The 26,330-nt window shown below is 41.8% G+C and overlaps 2 protein-coding genes across 2 annotated transcripts; both read left to right on the forward strand.

The window, feature by feature from the left end:
* Positions 1-124: 124 nt before the first annotated feature.
* On the forward strand, positions 125-10,790 carry smo (smoothened, frizzled class receptor). Its single transcript, XM_080022222.1, has 12 exons — positions 125-370; positions 1,460-1,668; positions 2,171-2,380; positions 3,058-3,230; positions 4,038-4,257; positions 4,953-5,076; positions 5,254-5,346; positions 6,046-6,154; positions 6,253-6,438; positions 7,012-7,160; positions 7,648-7,782; positions 8,209-10,790. The coding sequence occupies exons 1-12, from the start codon at positions 214-216 to the stop codon at positions 8,781-8,783; spliced, it is 2,340 nt and encodes a 779-aa protein (XP_079878348.1). The 5' UTR covers positions 125-213; the 3' UTR covers positions 8,784-10,790.
* Positions 10,791-11,871: 1,081 nt separating this feature from the next.
* cax1 (cation/H+ exchanger protein 1) lies at positions 11,872-25,634 on the forward strand. The gene is made up of 20 exons (XM_080022615.1): positions 11,872-11,963; positions 14,472-14,645; positions 14,931-15,064; positions 17,507-17,621; positions 17,746-17,862; positions 17,999-18,060; positions 18,185-18,370; positions 18,909-19,094; positions 19,258-19,357; positions 19,504-19,645; positions 20,018-20,201; positions 22,115-22,214; positions 22,308-22,429; positions 22,848-22,885; positions 23,005-23,132; positions 23,474-23,607; positions 23,870-23,964; positions 24,225-24,303; positions 24,388-24,496; positions 25,496-25,634. Exons 1-20 carry the CDS (start codon positions 11,888-11,890, stop codon positions 25,567-25,569), a joined length of 2,355 nt encoding a protein of 784 aa, XP_079878741.1. The 5' UTR covers positions 11,872-11,887; the 3' UTR covers positions 25,570-25,634.
* Positions 25,635-26,330: the final 696 nt, after the last annotated feature.

A 26,330-nucleotide genomic window follows, 5' to 3' on the forward strand; every position in this document is an offset into this window, starting at 1 on the left:
AAAAGCAGATACTAAGTTTTTCTTTCTGCATTTTTTTTTTTGGGGGGGGGGGGGACGGACGCGAAGTTGCGGATTTGCAACCCTCTCAAGATGTCTTCCCGGTCCATTGTTGGAGGCTGGATGCTGCTGGTGCTGCGGCTGCTGCTGCTGCTGCTGCTGCCCGCCCGCGGTGTGCGGGGCTCGCGGGGAGCCCTCCTGGCCCCGAACGGAACCATGTTCGAGGACCCGTGCAAGAGGAGCACGACCTGCGAGGTTCTGAAGTACAACACGTGCCTGGGGTCCCCCTTACCCTACACGCACACCTCGCTGGTGCTGGCCCAGGACTCCGACACCCAAGAAGAGGCGTTTGAGAAGCTGACCATGTGGTCCGGTGAGATCCCACCGCGTTACACCCTCCTTATAAGCTGTCGTGCGGCTTCGGTGTGAGGGTGTCCTGGAGCAGCGGGGAGAACCGTTACTCAAATGGGGTTGTGGTTATTGCTGTTGTTAATTCATTCAGATTCACTGAAACTTAAATGAAAATCATGGTCATTGCGTATATGATCCATATAATCATATAATAATCTACGAGCAATTAAAACGTCTATTTAGCAATTAAATAATTCGTTTTATTGATAAAAAACATTATTAAAAGGTACTAATTACACGTAATAATATGTAATGAATGTAATCTAATAAAAAAAACAACAGTTATTATATATATATTTAATTATTAATAATATATTATAGTCCTGCTTGTAATCAATATCAAATAGAATGTGACTATCAATAAAAAAATATATATTTTTTTATTGTTGACAAATAATATAACAATAATAATATATATACAAAATCACCTAAAACTGACTCAACAAGTGGTTTCCCCTTTATATGTAAGTATTTGTGACCTGGTAGGATTTCAAAACAGACAAAACAACAGGATGATATATCAAATTATAGCTTCTCGCCTATTTGTTTCCCTTTTGTCCCACCGTTACCTCACTTTAAAATGCTAAATACAAACTCCTGAATAACGACAGTAGGGGACGAGTGACCCAAAAGGCGGAATCGGTGTTCGTTGTCGTCATCATCATCAAACTCACACACCAACATAATCACAATGATGACTGTAATGATGTGTTAATCAATTTTACACGTTTAAGTATAGGTTTTAAGTATAATGATAATCAACATCTCAATCCAACCATCCTCACTCTTCAATCCTCATCCACAACCTCATCTGATAAATCAGCTTAACTTGGATGCTCATCATTCCAATAGGGAATCAGATCTTTCTCCTTGAGCTCTGGGTTGAGCGCAGAGGCAACGAGCTGGAAGAGATTCAGTGTTTTGCTCGAGGGCACTTTGGCAGAGCGGCTGCACGTTCAGCCAGGATTTACAATCTCGGGGGCAAACCCCGGGACCCCTGCCGGTCCGTTCTGCCGCCGCTGCAGATGCCTGACTGCGTGTGCCCTCACAGGTCTGCGGAACGCTCCCCGCTGCTGGTCGGTCATCCAGCCGCTGCTCTGCGCCGTCTACATGCCCAAGTGTGAGCAGGGCCGAGTGGAGCTGCCCAGCCAGAGCCTGTGCCTGGCCACACGGCGGCCCTGCAGCATCGTGGACCGGGAGAGGGGGTGGCCCAACTTCCTCAAGTGTGAGGACCAGACCAAATTCCCCATGGGCTGCACGGTACGTCATTATTCTGCTGTTATATAACAACTAAGCAATAAGGGGAAAGTACACGAGTCTCAAATTGAAGAGTGCATTTACAATGCCATTCATTGCCACTTCTTTTTGTTTTTAACAAATTCACTTCGTTTTAAAAAGGACACTAACGGATCTCCCAACTCTTGATTTATGCAAAAACAATGTAAACAACAAGTCAAGTGTATTTCAAAGTGCTTTACATAAACCATAAAAATACATTTTATTAAAGCAAAAAATAATAAAGTCATAGAAATAAAACAAAAAAGCTAAAAACTGATTGAAAATAAAAAAAGGACATAATAAGATCACTGAGCTAACAGGCAGAGAAGTTTACAAAGTTTAAAGGCCTGCCCGGGCACAGCCATTCTACTGCATGGACCGCGCGGAACACCTTCATAGAGTTAAAAGCTTTCAAAAAGCCAAAATTGTTACTGTAACGTAAACCAACACCGCTCCCACCTTCCGCTTCATTCTATCCCACTAGAACGAGGTCCAGAAGCTGAAGTTCAACATGTCGGGCCAGTGCGAAGCCCCGCTGGTCAAGACGGACACCCAGTCCAGCTGGTACAAGGACGTGGAGGGCTGCGGCATCCAGTGCGACAACCCCCTGTTCACCGAGGAGGAGCACGACGACATGCACGCCTATATCGCCTACTTCGGCTCCATCACCCTCCTTTGCACCTTCTTCACCCTGGTGAGTACACAGCACCCAAAATACCGTCGTTTTTTTTCTCCCAGTACACAGAGGTGTGCTTCCCGTGTGCTTCTACCGTTCCCTTTTCGCACTCTCGTCACACACGACTCGCGTACGATTCGTTCGTAGCGAACAAATCATTTCGACGAGTCGGAAGTCTGGGGTCACTCTGGCAAAAGAGTCGTTGGTTCATTTGTTAAGTGAATTAAATGATTCTTGTGAGAATTCAGACTCTTGTTCATCATTCACCGAAAGTCCTCCCCTGCGCACCGCGCTTTACACCAACCGATTGAAACAAATGAAGAGTCTGACAATTTAACAAATCTTTTTACTGAGTCACTCGTCTCAGGGTCTCAAAAAAGAGCCGAACATTTGTAAAAAAAAAAAAAGTGCCGAAGATCACTAATTGATTAGATAGCGGCACAGTTAGGACTTAATGTCAGGGGAAAATGCTTGCAGTCTATTGATCTATACACAAGATTTTACAAAAGCTTATATTCTCCACCTCAAAATCATATTTCGCAAATCTAAAAAAAGAACAATCGTTTACTATACTATAAAAAACTTCATGGAAGCTCTCCGGAATGTGCCGTTTTCTTCACATCCTCCTATCCTGATTAATGTCCTCTCTTTTCTTTCACGTTTCCTTCTCCGCCCGTCCGTCCGTCCTGTCGCAGGCCACGTTCCTCGCCGACTGGAAGAACTCGAACCGCTACCCGGCCGTCATCCTCTTCTACATCAACGCCTGCTTCTTCGTGGGCAGCATCGGCTGGCTGGCCCAGTTCCTGGACGGAGCGCGAAAAGAGATCGTCTGCAAGAGCGACAACACCATGCGCCTGGGAGAGCCCTCGTAAGTGACGGATGGAGGCTGCATGCGGGGCGGCGGTGAGGCCCGCGCTCCTCCGAGTCTCCCACTCGACATTTACACTCGAGTAAAAGCGTTCCTGGAGTTGATACGAAATCCAAACAAGGACGATGGGATCTCATATTTCGGTGTGGTGACATAATGAACATTTTCTTGTTCTTTCACACATCGGGAGGAGGCTCCAACCTAAAACGTAATCCTTTTTACTCGACAAACTGATAGTGTGACAAAAAACCCTCTCAGTGGAATGAAATATACATATAAATGTAAAGGAGTCGGAGGCAAAGATGCTCTGTGTAGTGCGCTCAAATTATAAATTCCTAACATGGATTTACTCAAGTTAAGTACAATACCTGAAATACTTGAGTAAAGTACTTGAGTAAAACGAATAAGTTCTACTCCACATATTCAATGCCATGGGAAACAATAGAACGGGTTTAAAAAAGTAATTTTTTGGCGCCACAGTGGAAGTGAAAGTATTAGGATAGGTTGAGTGCCCTAAATGAAATTGGCTTTGGTTTAAACTCAGATTTCTGACAATTAAACGTGAAGCTTTTACATGTTTTACTCTGCAGCATTTGGGGAAACCTCCTGCACATATTAGCATTTGTTATTCTTCCTTTTGCCGTGGAATATACATATATATATATATTATTTTTTTTTAAATTGTATTTCTTTTTGGATACTTTTGGCCCTTGACGCTCACCGCCACACCTTTATACCACGATCATTTCATTTGTTGTTGTTTTTTAAATATATATATATTTGTTTGAATACCGCTGCGCTGTGCAGGTCCTCGGAGACGCTGTCGTGCGTGACCATCTTCATCATCGTGTACTACTCCCTGATGTCGGGCGTGATCTGGTTCGTCATGCTGACCTACGCCTGGCACACGTCCTTCAAGGCGCTGGGCACCACCCAGCAGCCGCTGTCCGGCCGCACCTCCTACTTCCACATGGTCACCTGGTCCATCCCCTTCATCCTCACTGTGGCCATCCTGGCCATCGCACAGGTACTCTGGAGCCCAAAAACTAGTTGTTCATATATGAATTAAAACTTGCACAACTTCCTATTTTCATCCAAATTAGAATGGTTGATTCAGACGCGTATTATTTATTGTAATTTTTAAGATTGTTGTATTTTGTCAGTTTTTTATTGTTTATTTTTAGGTTTGTTTTTTATTTTTTATTGTTCATTTTTCGCTTTATTTGATATTGCCACTATTTAACTGTTTCTTGTTTATTTTAGTTTTTTTTTTTCTTATTTATGGTTATTTGTAGGTACATTTTTATTGTTTATTGTTTTTTATGTTCATTTGTATTGCAATTATTTTATATATTTTTAGTCTTTTAGGATTATTGTGTATTTCCATATGTTGTATTCTTTCTATCTATCTATCTCTCTATCTATCCATCCATCTATCTATCTATATCTATCTATGTCTATCTATCTCTCTATCCATCTATCCATCTATCTATCTATCTATGTCTATCTATCTCTCTATCCATCTATCTGTCTATCTACAGTATCTATCTGTCTGTCTTATTTTCTTCTGTTGATCCTTTTCTTGTTCAGTTGTACATTGAAAAGGAAAAGTACCATTGATAAATATTATTTTACACAGGTCCTACGTGCAAATAATTGAGTTGTTATTGGTTGTTCTCAATAGCCACGCCTTGTATTCAGGATGTGTCGGATGTTTCACAGGTGGACGGAGACTCTGTGAGCGGAATCTGTTTTGTGGGATATAAAAACTACCACTACCGTGCTGGGTTTGTGCTGGCACCTATCGGCGTGGTGCTCGTTGTCGGCGGTTACTTCCTCATCCGAGGTCAGTCCCGGTCTTAAATGGCGTCCGATCATATCCAGTGTCTTTGTCACAAGCTTTTGAAATATTATTGATGACCAGAGGAGACCCAATTTTTCATTTGAAAGCCCAGAAGTTACTCAAACTTTTGTCAATACCGGTGGTTTTCATTTGAGAGGTTTGTCATTTTTTTCTTTACAGGAGTCATGACGTTGTTCTCCATTAAGAGCAACCACCCAGGACTTCTGAGTGAGAAGGCAGCAAGTAAAATCAACGAGACGATGCTGAGACTCGGTATGTTTTGATGCCTCGTATTAAAAAAAAAAAAAAAAAACCAACACGCTTATTTAACCACGGGCTGAAGTCGGCAGTAAATGTGGTTAACCCCGCAGAGTGGAAACTGCTTCTTATGGGTTTGGTAAATCTCTGCCCAGGATGGCTTTATATAACTTTGTTTCAACATATAGATCACCTGTACCTTCCAAAACCCAGGAATAAAAAAAAACAAAAAACTGCTCAATCGAAAATGAACAAAAAAAAAAGCTTCTGTAGATGTTTCCAGCAAATCTCTTCTCCGCCGACTTCAAAATTCAGGAATAATTCTTAAGGCGTCTGAGAGCGTTTGACTGTTTCAAATACTTCTAAAAGTTAATCAAATGTGCAAAATAGTTTGAAAGTCCTTAAAATCCCTGAAGTTGAATTGAAATGCCCAGCGATTATGGTAAAATATTATATTAAACTAATATAATATTATAATATTCAAATATGGTCTACTATGGGAGCTAGTTTCCGTATGGATCTAGTTTGTTTTTGACCTTCTAGTAAACACAACACATCACTGTGGCCATCATGGGATGAGTGGATACACATGCCGTACGATTCCTAGGTTCTGTGTCTTTACGTCTGTTATTCTCATATCAGTAGCATTTATTCCCAAATATATTTCAATCTCATTTTTTTTTTACAATGTACATATTGTGTTTCCCCGCACAGGTATATTTGGATTCCTAGCTTTTGGCTTTGTCTTCATCACCTTTGGCTGCCACTTCTACGACTTCTTCAACCAGGCTGAGTGGGAGCGGAGCTTCAGAGACTACGTGCTGTGAGTTTAAGCGCAGGGTGGGGAGGGTGGGTGGTTGCTGACCTGTATGACTTAAAAGCGCGGCACGGGACTGACCACAGCTCCTCCGTGTCGACCAGGTGCGAGGCCAACGTCACCATCGCGTCTCAGACCAACAAGCCGATCCCGGAGTGCACCATTAAGAACCGGCCCAGCCTCATGGTGGAGAAGATCAACCTGTTCTCCATGTTTGGCACCGGCATCGCCATGAGCACCTGGGTGTGGACCAAAGCCACCATCCTCATCTGGAAACGCACCTGGTGCAAGTAAGGGCGGACCTTGAGCGCACTCATTTTGAAAGGGAACCGATGGTGTGGAATCCGGTCAAAAACCTTTGGCGTCCACTAAACCTTGCGATTACGAATCCGCAATTAATCTAATATCACTCACAAGGGATCACTGTGACTCCGATTTTGTTCTGACGGTTTCATTCTCCTCGCACTAGCACTAATCCTCCTAGTTTTTTATTTTAAGCGTAAGCTTTCATACTCTGCTGTGTGACGTAAACTGTGCCAGCAAGAAGACTTAAGTGTCCTGGTCCAGTTCACGACAGTAAACCAGACGACTGTGAATGGCTGCACGTTGCTGGTCCTGCTGGACTGTTTTTTGGGATTTTTGGATAAAATATGGTTTCCCCAGCAGTGAAGGGTCTCCTTGCTCCTTGTCATTTTTTTTTTTCTACCACATCCAAGGACTACGACTCAACACCACTGTGTCAAACAGCGTCTGTTGATATTGTAGGTTATTCGTATCCATATTCCATAGAAAAATAGAATATCCGAAACATCAATTGCATTCTGTCCGTGTTATTTTACTTTTTCCTCTCCCCGCGTTCCCAGGATTATCGGGCGTAGCGACGATGAACCCAAAAGGATCAAGAAGAGCAGGATGATCGCGAAGGCCTTCTCCAAGCGCAAGGAGCTCCACAAGGATCCAGAGAAGGAGCTCTCCTTCAGCATGCACACCGTCTCCCACGACGGCCCAGTGGGTGAGTGTGTGACAGTCGTACAAGGGTTAATAACAAGTACAAAGGTGTGTGGAGTAATAAATAAATGATGCAAAGTTTTGACTGGACAAGAAACTCTTGCTTCATAGCAACACGACGCGCCACATTGGTCACATTATACATTGGCGCACAGCTCCACCTTGTGGTAAAGAAGCGGCACTACACACAGGTGCTTCAAACCTGTCCTGGTACTGAAATAGCCGCAGTTCAATTCAAATCAATTCAAGCGGGCTTTATTGGCATGGTACATTTCCATTGCCAAAAGCAAATGGAAACCAAAAAAATATATAATTCTCTGCCTGCAAAGCCTATTCTAATTTCTTTCCACCTTCATATGAGCATTTTTTAATCTGGTTTTGTTTTGAATTGAATAGTTTAGTGTTGCAGTTTGACTACACAGTGCAGATGATGTATCTTAGAAACACAGGTTTCTGAAAGAGCTCATGGATTCATTTACTCTTGTTCGCAGCTGGGATCAATTTTGAGTTGAACGAGGCTTCCAACGACATGTCATCAGCCTGGGCGCAGCATGTGACGAAGATGGTGGCCAGGCGAGGCGCCATCCTCCCTCAGGATATTTCAGTCACTCCCACGGGCACGCCAGGTAGGGTCTGGATGGAACCGCTTCGCAATGACATTTCGCCGCACATATGTATGAACGTATGTGACAAATAAACCTCTTGAATCAGAGGCGGGAAGTTCCGGGTTCAGAAAAGTAAAAGTCCCGTCCCCATGGTTTTGCAGCAGCCCTGCTCTGATCAGCTGATTTCTTATCAGTTGGACCTGTGGGTTGACTCAAATCCCGGAGGGAAATTTCACTTTCTGATCCTCTGACAATGATGCATAATTGATCTGCATTATGCATTTTTTCAGTAGAGGCCAACGTATAAAAAAATCGCTTCAAGTTGTTTTTTCCCCCGCATTTCTTTCCTGTCCCGACCTTTTCTTTCTCCTCCCTGTCAATCAAAGGAACACATCACGGAAATAATTGCCCGTTGTCTTGTTTAAAATAACTTTTCTGCTTCTCCAGTTCCGCCCCCAGAAGAGAGGAACAAGCTGTGGATGGTGGAGGCCGAGATCTCCCCCGAGATGATCAAGCGGAAGAAGAAGAAGAAAAGGAGGAAGAAGGATGTGCGTCCCCTGGACGAAGTGGTGGACAACCAGGGCTACCGGCGGCGGGAGTTTGGTCCCAGCTCGGTGCCACGCCTGCCCAAGCTGCCTTCCCGGCCCAGTCTGGTGGCCAACCCCAGGCAGCGGCACAACGAGTCAGAGGAGGAAGTCCTGCCCGGGTCGTACCCGGACTTCCGGCCCTCGCACCCGTTCCCGCCCTACCAGAGTGCACGGAGCAGTGACAACCACAACCTGGGTCTCCTCTGCAACCCCCTGAGCGACCACCCCGAGGACCTGGGCCTCGGGCCCCGCTGCCGCCCCTTAGCAGCCTCCTCCTGGCAGCCCGGCGGACCCTTACACTACCCCGGGGGTGCGGAGAGGTTCGCTCATAGCCCGCGGCTCGTGCTGACGGGCCGGAGGGGAGGGGCCGGACCCATCCACTCTCGGACAAACTTAATGGAGGCGGAACTAATGGACGCCGACTCTGACTTCTGAGAGGGGGGATGATGGATGGGTTACAAACAAAGTGCTGGATACTTTCAAACACTTAGGTGCACCCGTCTCCCAAACCCAAGGTGCGCGATGGAAGAAAAGGCAGCCAGGACTTTCTTTTTCTTGAAAAAGGGAAGGGCTAGAGGAAAAAAATGTAAATACTTTTATGAGAAAAAAAAAAAAAGTTATTTTTTTATATTTTATACGTCCAATCCATTTCCATCAAATAACTCTGTAATGACAGGAAAAAGGCAGCTAAACTCCTCATTGGTTAAAACAACTGTCATTATTCATTTTTCCAATGTTGTATATAGTCTTCAGCCCTAACAACTAGAACATCATTTCATCTTGTGCTCACAAAGGAGAAGGGTTTACTCTCTCTCTCTCTCTATATATATATAAAGATGAGATGACTGAAGTGAAGTATTGGTTAGTAAGTGATGTACTTAATAGTCAGGTTAATTCAATCACCACAATGAATTTTGTTTAATTACCTGTCTCCACCAGCAGGATTATATTTTGAACAAAACAAATACATTATTTTTATGTTTTGAGGTCTTATTTAGGCACCAGTTGCACTCTTTGCCAACATTGACCATGACATCTTACAACTAGCCATATTCCTATTTCATATAAAAAATAAAAAATAACATTAGACCGATAAAATACATACTGCATGTATTGCATATGCCATTGCGTGGTGCAATTTATCACAAGTTTACTTACTAATCTTAAGAGAAAACAAACGTATAAGCATTTTCAGTCATTTTCAACTTTTCAGAATTTTTGTCTCTTATCCCCACCTTGTATAGTTTAAAAATATATATTTTTAAAACAATATTTCTGCCATCTTTTTGTGTTTTCTGTACTGCTCACTGCAGAGAACACCACTCGGAAGCTTCATACTTTTCCATGTGTCCCTTTAAAAAAAAAAAAATGTTCAAGCGCTACACTTAACCCCAGTATTACTGTCAAATATTTGAAATGTTTCCTTTTCTTTTTGGAATATGTATGTTTCTGGTCCCAAAAGACCCGGTCCTTTGTTTTCCTCTTTCTGTGTTCTATCGTTTAGGGTTATTTCCATCAGGGGTGAGGTCTGTGTCAAAGTGTTTGGATCACCCTATTATGACAGTGAAGGGGAAAAGGGATGAGCCGAGCGACACTGTGGACAAAACCTTGTGTTCCTCGTCTTTCCAAACTCCGAGGGTTAATGCTGATGCTGACGTAGAGGGTGGTCCTGCACCTATTGGTTTGTCTTTCCGTTGACTGTCTATTATTGTGCGATATGGATGAAAGAGAACTATTTATATAATTGCATTTGTACATAAGGCTGTACAGTTACTGCTATGAAGTAAACACTGATGTATTAGAAATATTGATATTGTATTAGAAATGCATATATTCAGAGCTCTGCACCAGAATAGCCGGCAGCGTCTTTATCAATACGATGCTGTACGATGACGATTAAGAAAAGCGAAGAATATCCAAGTCTGGCTCTCTAAGAACCAATCCTGCCTTGGTTATTGTTCAATAGGTAAAGGGGGAGTTTTTCAGGTGAAATTCTCTTTTTGTCTGTCCTGCCAGATTTGGACAAGTTGGTCGATACCGATTTCAGCCCTGTGTGTCCAGAACCAGGAGCGCGATAGTCTGCCTGCTAACCGTGTTAGCCCAATGCATGGCAGCAGGTGGAATCAACTAGCCTAGCTCCTGCGAAGTTCCTGGAAATACACCTTCCAGTGCCTCATAAGCTGTCGTTCATGCAATACATCTTGGGTCTTTGTGAGAAATTAAAATTGAGGTCTTACTTGTTTTAAATGCAGCTATTCACAAAGCGTTGCAAAATCCAAGACGTACAGAATTACTGGAGTAGTAACCCTTTAAAAAAAAAAAAAAAATCTGTATAAATAAGTGATCTTCATCCCATTGTAGTCTCACTGTCAGCTCCACATGCAACTTTTGGAAATGAACTTTGTCACTTTTGTTACGTAGCTGTATTTTTCTTTCGGTAAATAAATGCGGTCATGCATTTTGGTGTCACTTGTCCTGGATAATTCTCTCACTCCTCCGCATGGACACACCTGTCCCCGCCATGGTGACGGAGAAAGGAAACATACCCCCCTCAAACCGCACTTGCGAATGAATTGGCTGCTGTTCCTGGGTAGGTCGTGCGCATGAATTTAGGAAAGTGTCCCCAACACGATTCAAGATTCAAGATTTTTATTTGTCACATACATATACATGCTTTCATACATATATGCAGTGAAATGTAATACAGTTCTTTGTAGGCTTTGCAGGACATTGACTTGTGCTGCGTTCCAGACTCTCGGAAGTCCGAGTAATTCCGATTCTGTCGCTCCCCGCTTACGCGCCGAATGTGTTGTGGGTCACGGATGCGTAAAATGTGTGTTAGTTTCTCAAGTGTTTTTTTCAAATACAAAAAAAAAAAAAAAACATCGAGAGGGAGTGGCCGTCCCGTCGCACCTCTCCAAGCGGGACGTCGGTTAAACAAAAATAAACACTTAAAAAAAAAAAAAAAAAAAAAAAAAAAAATCCGAGTGCCGACCGTATCGTAACGCGGCACATGACGGGCACACATAATCGCACATATCTGTACATACATAGGCATATTCCCTCTATCTATTCCATTTTATTTCATTTTATTTTTATTGTATTTTATTCTATATATTTTTTTTATCTTATTCTATCAGTATTCAACTTACCGTATTACGTTTTCGGAGTCAGTCGGTCTATTAGAAAGGAATTCTTTACTTTTATTTCTTTTTTTCCTTGGACATATTGTGTGCTATCACCGGGTGCGTTGCATTACATTTCACTTGCATATATGTATGAAAGTATGTATATGTATGTGACAAATAAAAAATCTTGAATCTTGAATCTTGAATCTTGAATGACACCAGCGTTCGGGGGGTGGGGGGGGGCGCACTAAAGGGCCAAAGACTTCATTTCCCAGCATGCAGAGCGGCGCCAGCTCGACGCCGCTCCGCCGCACGGATCAATCAAAAGGACCAAGGGGGCCGCGAACGCAGCGGGCGGCGTCGTAACAACAACAGTGATTGGGAAAAACAAAAAGGAAAAAAAAAAAAAAAATGTCCCAAAGAAACACTCCGCAGACGCCGAGCGACGCCGACAACCTGAGGAGGAGGTCGACGGCCGATAGCCCAGGTAGGGGAGAGTTCCACAAGTTGATCGACGTGTTCACTGACTGAAATTCGGGCACCGTTTTGGACAGACATGTGGACAGAGACAACGTCCAGCCCCGTGCTTGTCAATATGCCTGTTGATGCAGTTGGGACTATTATTTTGATAAATTGTATAATAATAATAATAATAATAATAACAACATATAAATATAATAATTGTCCCCACCGATAGTGTTTTGACCAGATAGTCTCAACAAATATTATATACTAGTAGTTATTGATGATAATAAATACACACATCGGCTTGGTGTTATGAAGGCCTGCTGTAGCTTTGTGATTTTAATGTGTTTATCCATGCATAACTTCACCCGTCCCCGGGGCTGGGAACTACTCAAATAACACTACAATAATATTTATTTCTCTCGACTTGTTCCCGTTTTAGGGGAATTTATACCTTTTTTTTTTTTTTTTTTTTTTTTGATTCACGACATTTCAAAGCAAATATCTTCCTTTTATATCTGAAACGTCTGCAGTGGCAAAAAAAACAAAACAACAAACAACTGTTTTTGTAAGCTCATAAAAAGGGGCAAACTTAATTTCGTGACCGCTCGTGATGAGTTACCAACCCCACTTTGCTTAACTAATAGAGATGAATACATTATGGGTAAATGTAAGTAAGCTTGTTTACTTAGCACTTTCTGTGCCCCGCATACAGACATGTGGTGGACAAGACGTGGCATTAAAAATAAATGCAATGGACGATGAATTAAAGCAGTGTGACCATAAAAACAAACCCAACACGTAATAAAAAGAACATAAAAGCCTATACATATCTAACACAACTAGATATAAGTTAAAAACAAGCATTGTGTCTTCACACTGAATTAAATGTCACATTCAATGACGTGTACCTTTTTAATACTCGAGTGCGTTTTAAACTTGATTATCTTTGTGCTTTTACTTGAATAGAATGTTGGGTTTTTGTCTTTAACTTGATCACTTTTATCTCAGGTTACTTCAAAGTAAGTATAGTGTATGAGAACTTATTCCACCACCGGTCATGATGTGATGCTGAAGGAGCGGGAGATTAGGGGAATACATTTCCTGACTGTCAGGAGATTTTTGTTAGTCACAGACACGGAGGCCATTTCATGTCTTGCATGCCATAACAACTGTCACACCTCAGATAAATTGTAAAAAGTTATAGCCGTGGTGGGTCAGCAATGTGTAGTTTGATTAGAATGGAAAAGACTTTCTATAGCTTCTGTGTTTTCCTCTGAGTGTTTTGTTGTAACCACCATGGTATTTTTAGGCTTTGAATCAGTAACAGTCCCTGTTTTGGCGCCACCCTTGGCTTTGCTAGAGTCCCTTTGGAAAACAGGCTCTGATTTTCAGTCACTTGATTTGATAAGTGGGGTAGCTACACACAGAAGCTCAGTCAAGCAAAAAAACTTCACACACTTGAGGGAAAGACGCCAATACAACTTTCTACGCAGTGATGTCATCAATCTACAGTATGCAGAAAGGAAGTGGCACAAGAAGCTGAAGCATGCTTGATGTGAATGATAGCGCGAACATGTGGTGTATGGATTAGTCTTCCATCAACATGGGGAAGGTCAGATGGTCCACAAATTAAGTGAGACAAAAGTATGTCGACATTTATAAATGGTGTGATGGCTATAAAAAAAATGTTCCTCTCCAATATTGGGGCAATAATGAAGAAGTAAGATTACTGGAGCTGTAATGAGCATGCCTGGAAGAGGACACCCCTATGACACCCTTAAAACTTCTCCAATACAGTAAGTTGATTGCATCTTGGGGTCACAAAGCCTCCAAAACTACAATCCGACGATGCCACCTCCATGCCAACAAACCATCTGTATGGTGTGCCAGAACAAAGCCTCTTCTGTGATCAAAGTTCAAACCACAAACAAACACGTGGAGTTTGCCAAACATCGCTGGAACTTTGACTGGAAGCCGATTCTATGGATAGATGAGACCAAATACAGCTCAGGGGAACCAACGCCAGAGGTGGGATTGGTGTAAAAAGAAGGATCGTCATTCCGCAAAAAACTAATCCCCACTGTAAAAGGAGAGGGTTTGATCTCTGATGTTGTGGGGCAGTTTGACAAAGCTCCTGGGAACCTTGTTAGGATACACACCATCACAGACTCCATCAAGTACAGGTGCCAGGAGATTTTAGATCAAAACCTGTCTGCTTCTGCCAGAAAATTAAAATTGGGTCATGGTTGGATCTTCTAGCCTGACAATAATTCAGAGTGTATCTCTAAATCCCCACAAAAAAGAGACTACAGAATCAAGCTTATGAAATAGTCATCCTTATCCCCTGACCTAAACCCTGTTGAGATGAAGAGTCCACAAGCAAGGACACAGAGAATTGTTTTTGGGTCTTGACATGTCGCAATGTTGCACAAAAAAAGGTAGTTGCCTCTAGTTGAAAATGTTTTTATTTTATTTTTTTTTATCTTTAATTGAATCTGTTCTACTACATAATATTTCTGGATTTTAGAGAACCACGCTGATCCTCCACAGCACCACCGGAGGTTTCCATGGCGGCCCTCTCACAATGAAAGACTGTGTGGTCCCCACAACCCAGACATAGTGGTGACTGAGGCTCCTTCCCCGGACACCTCGCAGCACTTCTGCCATTACACTCCAAAATGTTTCCTAGCTGTTTATAGAGGTAAGGTCCCAGAAAGCCTTCTAGAGTTGAAGAAGATGACTTCAGCTGGTGATACTGGGGTCTCTTTGTCCCCTGGAAATGTTTAATTTGGTGAAGATGAAGTGCTAATTTGGAATTACAACCTTGTGCATGTCAGCGCTTCTACAGAAAGAAAAGAGAGGTAGGAGTTGTAATGGTTAAAGAAGTGGCAGCATTATTTGTACAGGTTGTAGTAGACCAACAAGGGATGGAATTTTGGAAGGGGAATTAAGTAGAACGGTGTCCTCACTAGTGTGATCATCACAGGGGGGCAATGTGGCATATCTGCACGGTCCACGTCCTCACGGTACGGTGAGGAGGGTTGGCATGACGGCACCACCAAGACCACCATCCGGGCAGAAAACGAATTGGAGGCCAACAGAGAGGCCAACAACTATAAGGTGAGCCATATTCTACTCTGCACTGTAAGCCATATTTCTGGGAAATAAGTCTTATTTGTTTTCTAGGATGTTAAATTTGTAAAGTGACTGTGTTGTCAATGTCACGCCAATGTTCTTCAATTTTTGGTCAGTTTGTAAAGTTGTATCAATATTTCCTGATACAAATGTAGATCGTTGTGAATGAAACTTGAAAGACAACACGTATGAAATGTTCCCATTGTTGTTCGGGGAAAAGAAATGGGAAACATTTTGCTTCATTGGTTTCATCTGCCAATAATGGTACAGGGTTGTTCCCTTCCGCAGGTGCTACAGACAAAATGTCATCAAAGTGCTGCTCTAATACTTCCTGTACAATATCAACTGGTTGGAGACATGTGTCCATAAACATTCCATGTTGTTGTTTATCAGTTAATGTTACATCAAACCTAAGTCTGCATTTTCAATATTATCAATGCACATAGATTCATTATTGTTGTTTGCGGTTTTTGGAGCTTCAATTTTGGAAAGAATATTATTCCATTCATTGTCCAATTCTACATCCTTATACCACTTATTTATTCTCAAATACGCCAAAGCCCACTTTCAGCTATCTTTCAGCATCTGGAACAATAACAAAAACAACAGTTTTTAATTACTTTACATAACAATAATAATACATTATTGTTGTAAAGTTATTTTATAAACATAATAAATACATGTTGTAATTATTATTATATAATAATAATTATATAAGTAATAATATAATTACTGCTTCATTGTATTTCTTCAGTTAATAATCTACAATTGGAAAATTCAGTTCAATAGATTACTTGTCTATATTGTAATGCAGACAACTGTCTTGTCAATACTTAGCACCCTTTGCCTTGCTAAGTTTAGCAGTAGGAAACTGTTTATAAATGACATTTCTTGAAAACAACCATTTACTTACAACCAAACCTTGTCATTGTTATAACTTACCTTGTTGTATGTAAGTACATGTGCAGTCTCAGTGACAGTAGGTGAAGTTGTGTCTTGTGTACGTACGTATTTACGTAGCTTTACGTATTTATGGAGATTTACCATTGTAGTCGAACTTACGTCATTTTAGTGGAGACTTTTTTCGTGAATTACATTTTCAATAAGTTTAGTTTTTATGAAATACTAAAAACATTGTGGTATTTCTGTGAGTAATTACCATTGACCAGCTTCTATTTTTCCGACGGCTCGCTGGATCTTGAACGCATCACTTACTTGCACATTCGACATTCCACAGTCCACATTCGAGTGGACTAGTTTTTGTGGACTATTTTTTTTATTTCTATTTTTTTATTAATTCCACAAAGTAATGGGGACCACTGAGAGAAAATATCAATCAGACAGATCTGCAGACATCTGCCAGGTAAGAAAGTACATAAATCTAGATAGACGCCTAGTTTGTAATCTCTAACCACTACAGAGCGACTGAGTCTATACCGCACACCGGACACGGTGCGATCAGAACCTGTACATTTATAGTAAATAGTATGCTGACATCATAAAGCCTCTTACTGTTAATCTCATCTAGTTAATTTTGTTTATGAACAGTGGCATGTCAGTCAAGCAGGACCAGCTGAATATTTGGGCTCAAATTTGGTTGGTATTTCACTCATTTCTGCTCCGTGTGTGGATCGATTTGGATGAAACGTAAACCACGAGATGCTTGGGACATACTGGTTTAAACAACATCTCAACCGTGTTTGTAGCTTATGTCATTGTTGTGTTCTAGATACTTTGAGCCCGGGTTGGACATAATTTGGTGTTGAACGCATTAAACCGTGTCTGTGATTTCTGTCAAACCTGGTTGGTTTTTCACAAACTTCTGCTCCGGGTGTGGATCGATTTGGATCAAACTTGAACCACAAGGTGTTCAAACAGGATGTTAACCGTCCTCGTAGCTTCTGCCGTTTTTCAGTTTCTAAATAGTTTTAGATCTAAAAATTCAGATGATTTTTACCAAGCAAAAAAAAATTCTGCGGGCTGGACCCCTAAAGATCCCAGGAATAACAATAGGGTTCCTGCCCTGCAGGCTGGACACATAATGATGATAAGAAAAAAGAACCTTGAGGCCCTTTAAAAGGTATTATAATATATTGTAAAATCGAATCAAACTGGGTCACTTGTGATGTCCAAGATGAACCTCACGACACTGGTGATGCCTCATCATATTTAGCCTCAAGCCGTGACTTGAATCGCCAAGAAAAGACACACATTTAAGACCCGCTAATGACTGAACAGGCTCATGGTGATAGTCAGGCGTTGCTGTGATAGATTTTTAGTCTTATGTCAGGAGGTGTCACACTGTCATAATTCTGTTTTTCTCAGTTAAAGAAACGTAAAGACTCTAATGTGTACTTGTGCTATACCCCTCTCTCAGGGATCCTTGTGATCGAAAGTGGTTTATGAACTCATACTTGCTTTCCTCAGTTTGGCTTCAGAAAGTGGAAGGGTCCTGTAACTGAGAGGCCCATCAAGGACCGGTCGGACGTGGTGAGAGAGCTCTACTCTGACCTGAACATCGTTAAGCCTTCAACCGAAGCAGGTCCATCTTTTTCTGCTTTTCTGTCTAAAAGGACTGTTTGATTTGTAAAGATTCAAGATAATGGTAAAAAGCGGTTCAAAATGATTTTACTAAAGCTGAATCGTTTCCATTCACTTTCTTCTAGGCTCTGTGATCAACTTTGGGAACATAATCTATGTGCTCTTATTTGGGTGGTGGATCTCTCTTATCTACTTCCTAATCTGTCCTGTGATGTTTCTTACAATTTGTGGTGCCTCTTATGGTATGTATCTACAGTATGTATGTTTTTATTTATTTATTTGTATGTATGTATGTATGTATAATATAATTAGTCTCAATGAAGATATATGGGTTTTATATTAGATTCTGAAATTAAGATCTTACACTTTCTTTTTCAGGGAAACTGTGTTGGAAGCTGACATGTTACTTCATATGGCCATTTGGGAAGTCAATAGAGAAAGTAATGCAGTGATGAAGATTATTAAGGTATTTTACATAGATTGTGCTACAATCGTGACTCGGTACTGTGTGTGTGTGTGTGTGTGTGTGTGTGTGTGTGTGTGTGTGTGTGTGTGTGTGTGTAGGTCAGTGACGGATTGAGGAAGTGCTGTGTGAAGTTCCCAAACTGCGAGGCGATTCCCGAGGGGGACAGCGAGGGCAGCAAGGAATTTGACAAGGTCAAGGAGTCCACTCCTCTGTTGGTGTCTTCACCCGTCCCAATCAATATCCCTGCTGTGGCCTCCCAGCCAAAAATACTCTCCAACCACTGGGTGAGGAAATCACCTCGATGACTTCAGATATCTTTAGAAGTTTCAAAAATTACGTTAGAACAGGGGATCTCATCCTTTTTGGTTATGACCCTGTTCAAAATTCACAAAATTCATGTGACAACAGTGACTGGAGAAGGTGAATTTTATTTTTTCATTTTTCACATTTAGGCCAATAAGGAATAGATTCAGGGTAAATAATCCTTCTTCCTGTACTTTCAAAATTGACAAGTGCAGATATTTCACATTGCATATTAGTCAACTGTTTCATGTCTGACTGTTAAATATAGTAGCCAGGGGAATTTCGCATTGGCTTCTTTTATTTTATCATAGAGGGCACCTTATTGATTATATAGTAGTCTTGAGATGTCTCACGCCCCTGTGTGTTTATCAAGTGACCCCATGGTTGAGAATATCGGGATTAAAACAAAGAGACTGCCTTAATGATTGATACTAAAACATATGTCATTGAGAAATGAGACAAGGGAGAAACAAATAGTTTTACTTATGGGTTGATGATGGTCCCTTTCTTCCTCTGCAGCGTCGTTTCAGCACTTACGTGTGGCTCATTCTGGGCTTCCCTCCTCTGGCTGTCGTGCACTCCCTGGCCTGTGTCCTCTCCTGGCTCCTGGTTTTCACCATCCCTGTGGCCAAGATGAATGCCAAGACGCTGAGCACCGTCCTGCTCATGGCACCGGAGGATGTCCAGATCCAAAAGCGGGAAATGGTATGTCACACGCTGAAATGTGCATGAGTAAAATCATGCATTTATGAAAAGGAGATCAATTCTCCTTTTCATAAGTCATATCAATTATTACAAAAAACAACTTTGTTATCATTGTATTTAAGTCCTAGTTGACAGTAAATTATTATTGATTTCCTTTTTGCAGGTTTATGGCTGCAAGAGTAAGGTCCTCCTTTGTTGCTACCGAGCCTTTAACTGGTATTATTACAAATACACAGTCCAGGGAGTCAACATATTTGCTCTGAGTATCCTCCTTTTCAGTAAAGGTAAGTCTGGATAGAGCTCTGTCTTTGTCTGGTTCGCCCAGAACCTTCAACAGACGGGTCACTTCATAATTCATAAAGTATTTCCACTCCCAACGCTGTTGTCCTTAAGTCCATGCTACCCGCAGACCTGCTTCCCCTGGTCATGATCACTCTAATTCTGGGTTACACTGACAAAAACAACTATTACACCAGCATGGAGGCCAAGTTCACTACAGCCATCATGTCCATCGTCCCCCTTTCCTACTTCATCGGCATGGGCATTGCCAGGTAATGCCTACGTCTCAACCAATATCAAGTAGATAATGGAATCCACTGAATATTCTCTTCTAAACCCAACCATGAAATACAGTGCAACATATTTTATCCTGAACTGAAATATCTGTTTGACCAAAGGATGGATCCAACCAACACAGTAGGCTGACATGTCAATATTGCCGCTTTTTTTCACAGGAGCCATTAATGATTTAAACCCGATCAAAACACCACAATACATACAGATCTGTCACATCTATTGTGGGGGAGAAGCTGGTTTGACAGACCAATATTTTCCTACCAGTGATTTTCGGACAAACGGGGTTCTGCTGCAATATACTTATGGTACCGCTATTGGGTCTTGTCACGGCCGTGTGTTCTCCACAGCCTTTCTGCGCAGAGTAACTTTGCGGTGGGGGCGGTGGTCAACGCCACATTCGGCTCCATCACAGAGATCACCTTCTACATCACGGCTCTGATCCAGGGCCACAACGCCGGGACCAAGTGTCTGGAAGAGATCGTCAAAGCCGCTCTCACTGGGACACTGCTGGGCTGCATTCTTTTCATCCCTGTGAGTCTCTTTCTCGAAAAAAAGAGGACAGAAGGAAGCAAGGTCTTCTGTATTAAACTGGACACAACATTTATTTGATGGGTTTATGGCTTACTGGCCACAAATTCTTCCACATTGAACCACCTAACATGGATAACATCTTTAGACTAGGGCTGGCTCGCTGTTAATTAATTTAACGCGATGAATTATTCAAATCGTTTGACGGGCCTACTTAAAGTGCCAATCTTGATCATTTTCATTTAAACAGATGTCTGTTGAGTCAATAACCATCGCCGAATGAGCTAACACAAAGGCGACTATGAGTATTAAAAACCGGATGTCTGAGGCGACTTTCCCGCCATGCATTCAAATCCCAAGCGGCGCAGTTAGTGACTCATTATCATTCAGCAGTGCTGACTACCAACTGACTGACATCACACAGGCGACGCTGCTTGATTCTCTGGGAAGTGGGGTACAAAAACACACCTGCAATTACTGCATTTTGCCGTAGGTGCCGCCAAAAACAACGCAAAGTAAATTTTCGGGATTGCCACATCAAGATGCTTACAAAATGATTGTTCTTTCTCTTTAGATAAAACCATTAGGTAGCTATGGAACTTGGTATGAGTGCAATGTGGTTTTTTTTTCATGTTTTTTTTTTTTTACCGTACAGAATACATAGTAAACTTGACCCCCCCCCCCCCCCCCCCGCCAGAATGCATCATGGTAAATGGTATTTTCTTTTATTCATGTTGAATTGAGAAACAATAAATTAACATAATCAAAAACAACTTCATTAAAGGGGATCTATTATACAAAACTTTTTCAGTAACACACAAACTGTGAAATCAACCCAGTCAGTTTTTTTTGTGAGCTTTCTATTTTCAGAAAACGTGGTGAAATCAGCTGTTCAGATTTGAAAACCCCGTCCTACGTCAAGTGGGACTTAGGTAGAATTAGAACCTCCCTCCATCTGAGTAACTCCACCCACGACTGGAGCGGGACCGGACCCACTAACCTCTAAGAGCTAAGCATATGAAGTGCTCTGTTGTTGGCTTACAGACAGCACATATCTTTTAAAAGAGGAATTAATACCAACTGTCTGTGACAAAACCGCAGACGATGGAAGTGTAAGAATTTGATGTCTGTCTCTCCACGGTAATTTGACTGCACTGTAGGCTGCGGCGCGCGGTTCTCCAAACAAAACCGTCACTGTTTTCATTTTATTTATGTTCTTTTATTTTCCGATGTCTGCACAATTGAATTCAACAAAAAAGCCCCAAGCCCCGTCATATCCCGTGTCTGGAGCAGAGTGGAGATTTAAGCACCGCGGTGAAAGTCTGAATAAACTTTTATATTAGGCCTTGTAGACCTAATATGAGTGTGTAGATTTAGGAAACTGGATTGCTTGATTCTCGCCTAAAATTTGTTCAGAAACCGATTTTAGTGTACTGAAAAGATGAAATCAGTGAAAGTTTACAGAGAAATGCAACGGAATCCGGAGTTAAGTTTCAACCCCACTGGCTCGCAGAACCCTGAACGTATGCTCAAAAATTGGCTCACACAACTAGGGGCCTGTCTGCTCATTTACATTTAAAGCTGCTAAATAGAGAAACAGCCCCTTTTGGAACGCTATGGTTCTGAGACATGTTACAATGGTTTAAATGCATAATCTTTTCATTAAAAAAAAAAATATTCAAAAACATCTTTTGGGGACCTCAGAGACCATATATTAACTTGTTGGAAAAGGAGCACAATTGGTCCCGTTTAAGGAGTTCCTCGAATTTTAGATGATATTTTAGTTTGAAAAATTAAACAAGACAGCAATCATCCAGGTCACTTTTGACCCATCATACCCATTCTAGGGTTCAGTTCTTCTGTAGACGCATATCCCAGTTAGCATGCAACTTCCCCCGTGTGTCTCCCCTACACAGGGTATCTGCATGGTCATTGGAGGCATCAAGCACAGAGAGCAGCGATTCAACAGTCGCTCAGCAGGGGTGAGCGCCGCTCTGCTCTTCATATCCGTCGGAGGTATGTACCCTCCAAAAGAGCTGCCATAAACATTGGGTTTGATTTACAAACCTTTTCAATTCTATGATGTATTTATTTTTTTTTTCCCCCCAGGCGTTTTTGCCCCCACCCTCTTCTCAAAGGCCTATGGAAATAACATGGTGTGTGAAGGCTGCACCAACACCGCCGGCAACGCCAGCACTTCATTCATCTGCAAGGACTGTTACTACGACACCGTAAGCTGCTTTCCTTGGGCTCCCCCTGACTACCCACCTGCTGTGTGTGACTCCAGTGATAGCACACCCCCTTTTTTTTATTTTTTTATTTTTACCAATGGCAAGCCACAAAGCAGCACTGTCTTTTAATTGTTTGTGTTTCAGTTTTACGAATGTTACGCCAAAAAATATTCATATAGCACCAGGAACAAGGTCTAGGTTTATTATGGCTATTTTTTTTTTTTTTTCCAAAGTCTGAATCATTGATTGTATAAACACATACTGTATATGCAGCTGCATTTGAGCATTACCAAAAGTTTTATCTTATCTTATAAAGACACTCGAATAGAATAAACGTATTCTGAGAGGTGAGCAGCTAAGCCACTCTATCCATCTATCTATATCTATCTATCTTTTTTTTTTTTTTTTTTTCAAACAGACTAAAGCCAACCAGCAATGGATAATCGCCCACATCGAGTAAGCACCTGATACATCATTTACATTAACCTGCCAAATCTGATGCAAGACAACTCGCATTCCAGTTGGGCAGCTTCAGGAAGGGGATTGATGATGAACTTTCTTGTCTCTTCCTTTAGGCCTCTGGTGTACACCATCGCTGTGTTGCTGCCTGCCGCCTACCTAATTGGCCTTATCTTCACACTGAAGACCCACACACACATTTACGATATCCAAATCAGTGATGGCCAGGGGGGGCAAGGAAATGGTCAGTGCCCCCAAGAGGGCAGCAGCACCTCCAACCAGAATAGCAGGCTCACTGTTGATCATCTACCCACAGACCAAGCATGTATTAATGCCAACTTTGTTGTGGCCTGCTACAGCACAAAGGGTGTGTGGGTGTGGGTGTGGGGTGGGGTGGGGTGGGGGGGTGGTGAAGGTGCATGCATGCTTTCAGTAAAGCACACTTTTTTTATTTTTTATTCTTGAGAGTGAAAATCTACATAAAATAATTAAAGAAGAAATGCATGTATATGAAGGATGTGAGCGTTTCCCGAGAGGTGAGATGTTGTCGTGTGTGTGTGTGTGTGTGTGTGTGTTTTCTAGTAGGTCACCACGTGGTCCACTGGTCCCGCTGGAGAGCCTTGGCAGCCCTAATCATCACCACGCTGCTGCTGGCTGCCTGTGCTGACCTCACCACTCAGAACATTAAGCCTATCATGGCCGCCTCTTCTGTCTCCCAGGTACACAGCCAATGGCCTCCACGCTGGATCTGCAGGAACATCAGTGTGTTACAGAGAGCTCGGATTCATAAAACCATGTCGGTGCTTCGGGGACCTTGTGGAAGCCAGATGGGAAAACACTTTATTATTTGCTTTGTTAAAGTGCTCGCTCCGAAACAAGTCGAAACAGCCAACGTATTGGCTTTGACGTCAGCAGTTCGTAAGTGTGAGTGAGATGTACGTGCTTCTTCTCAGCGCGTGTCCGTGTGCCCTCCTCTTGCAGTACTTCATCAGTGTCACGCTGTTGGCCATGGTTCCTGAACTTCCCGAGATTGTGAATGGGATTCAGTTTGCACTGCAGAACAACATCAGTCTCAGGTACGAGCTACCAAATTGTCACAGTATTGAAAATGACGGTTTGCCAATATATACAGATTGGCCTGTAGTCCTGTGTAGTAGCTTTTAGAAAATAATTGTAAAGCACATCAAGGTCTGACAGAACTTACCAGAGTTCTCCAGAGAAACGGTGAAAGTTTGATTTTATTTTATTTTTTTCCCCCGCGGCAGAAGATTTGTGTTCTTTTGTACTAACGTTTTTGAAGCGGAATATACATTGTCATTCATATCTTCATTTTCAGCCTTGAAGTGGGAAGTTGTATTGCTGTTCAAGTGTGCATGATTCAAATTCCCCTGCTCATCCTCTTCAACGCTTTTTACGTGAGTAAAGATTTTCCCGAGAAAAGCCGTGTTTCCTGGACGAAATTCTGCCGTTTCTCGTCACGACTTTGCCGTCTTTTCCAGGATGTGGGCTTTGTGCTTGTGTTCAGTGATATCCACCTGTGGGCCAGCATTTTCAGTGTCATCCTGGTGAACTACATCTTCATGGATGGAAAAAGCGACTACTTTCAGGGTATGTAATGAATCTGGGTAAAGGCGGTCAAAAAGCAAATTTCTCCAAAAACCGGAGCAGAGTAGTAAACAGACTCCTGCATTGCCTGATTTTTATTTATTTTTTTCAAGAGGAGGTTTGTAACAAATTTGTCAGCACAGCAAAATGAGGACGCTCACACAGTCCAAGGTAAAGTTTTAGACTGACTTTGACCCTTCTGTTCATCAACTGGAGCCTTGTGAATGAAAGTAACCACCAAGTCTCAGTCACAGGTACAGTATTTTAGATTTGTTTCTCGTCCAAAGTCATACAAATTCCCGAGGACTCCACTCAATTTTCTGCCCGCCGCATCCTCATCACTGACCCATAATGTGCCATAATGGAACCACTGCTCTACACTGTGTGGTTACTGTAGGTCACCAGCTTTGCACAGTAGATGGCAGCAATGCAGCTTAAAGGATGCCAGATGCCAATTAACGCCTAACAAGAAGTAACTGTGGGTATTTGTGTATTAATTGTAAACAGCAATGACAAACCAGACCCGTGGAGACTCACTGCAGAACCATGTTAATGCCAGAACGTGGTTGTATCGCTATACAAGTAGCCAGGTCTAAATGGCATACTGTATGCCCCCAACCTCCTCCAAAATGTTATTTGGGTCATGCTGTTGTCTTGATGGAGACTCCCTTGAATGTCCTTTCTGAACAGTAAGTACGAGTGTTATATATATATATACTGTTGTGTACTGATGGTACAGTATTGCGCAGTATAGTCATAGGCAGTTTTAAACTCTTTGAAACATGGGCACCTTTATTGTTTGTAGCCACAAAGCTCTAAGATGTAGTTACAGACATTATTGTTCATACAGTTTGAACAAAATGTCTGAAGGGCAAAGCGGAAAAACTAGGGCAATTAAAGTATGTCCTTTTGTCTATATTGCTGTTGAATTTCCCCCAAAATACATCAATAATTACAATCTAATCAAAGGGTAAGCTGAAATGAGTGTGGTTTCCTGCGTAGGTACCGCTCTGGTGATGGTCTATCTCATCCTGCTGGCGCTCTACTTCTTCGCTCCTTCTCCTCCGTCCTGCTGATCTGCTGCACGTGTTGTTCAGGAGGCTTTTGAAATTAAATGTACCATCAAGTTTTCCAAGGAGTCACCATTACAGCGTTGCTACCGAGTATTGAAATATTTACTATTTGTCGTTGTGAAGTGGTGCGGAAACGCTAGTGCATTTGTTCCTTAAGAAAAGAGATTTTGTTTCATAAAAGCAATAACCCTCAAATTCTTGTTGCACTATATGTATTTTTTTCATTGTACTTCCTTTTTTGTGCCATTTTGTTCGGGTTTTGTGTCCTGAAAATTATGTAATTATTGGATTAAATGTTTAATATTTGTCTGTCAAATGTAATAAATGCATCATGTCAATTTGTGAAGATATTTTCTGCTTTTTATTGTCAAAGGAAAATAAAAGCAAGGGAAGACATCAGCCACCGCCATTGGCATGTCAAGAAAATGTAAATAATACCTCTCTTAATTGCTCCTTGCACATAGCAACAAATTATAGGCTACAATACAAATTAGTCGATACAAATCCGTAAAACAAAATGTCTAAATAACAGCGTGCACCAAATCACTGGAAAAAAATCTCAAAATAAAATACCAACACTTTTCCTTCTGACAAGAGTACTTTGTCATAGCCCAATAAGCCTAGAAAACAGCAGCTGTTACAATCAATGCACTAGTTTGTCAATGTTTGTGATAAATAATGTCGTACTCCCGAGCTTCCCTTTTGTTACTGCAATCTAAGTATTATGATGGAGTAACCAACATATGTTTTCTTTTGTACAAACC

Source organism: Zeus faber, assembly GCF_960531495.2.
Source record: "Zeus faber genome assembly, chromosome: 21".
Classification (NCBI taxonomy): Eukaryota; Metazoa; Chordata; class Actinopteri; order Zeiformes; family Zeidae; genus Zeus; species Zeus faber.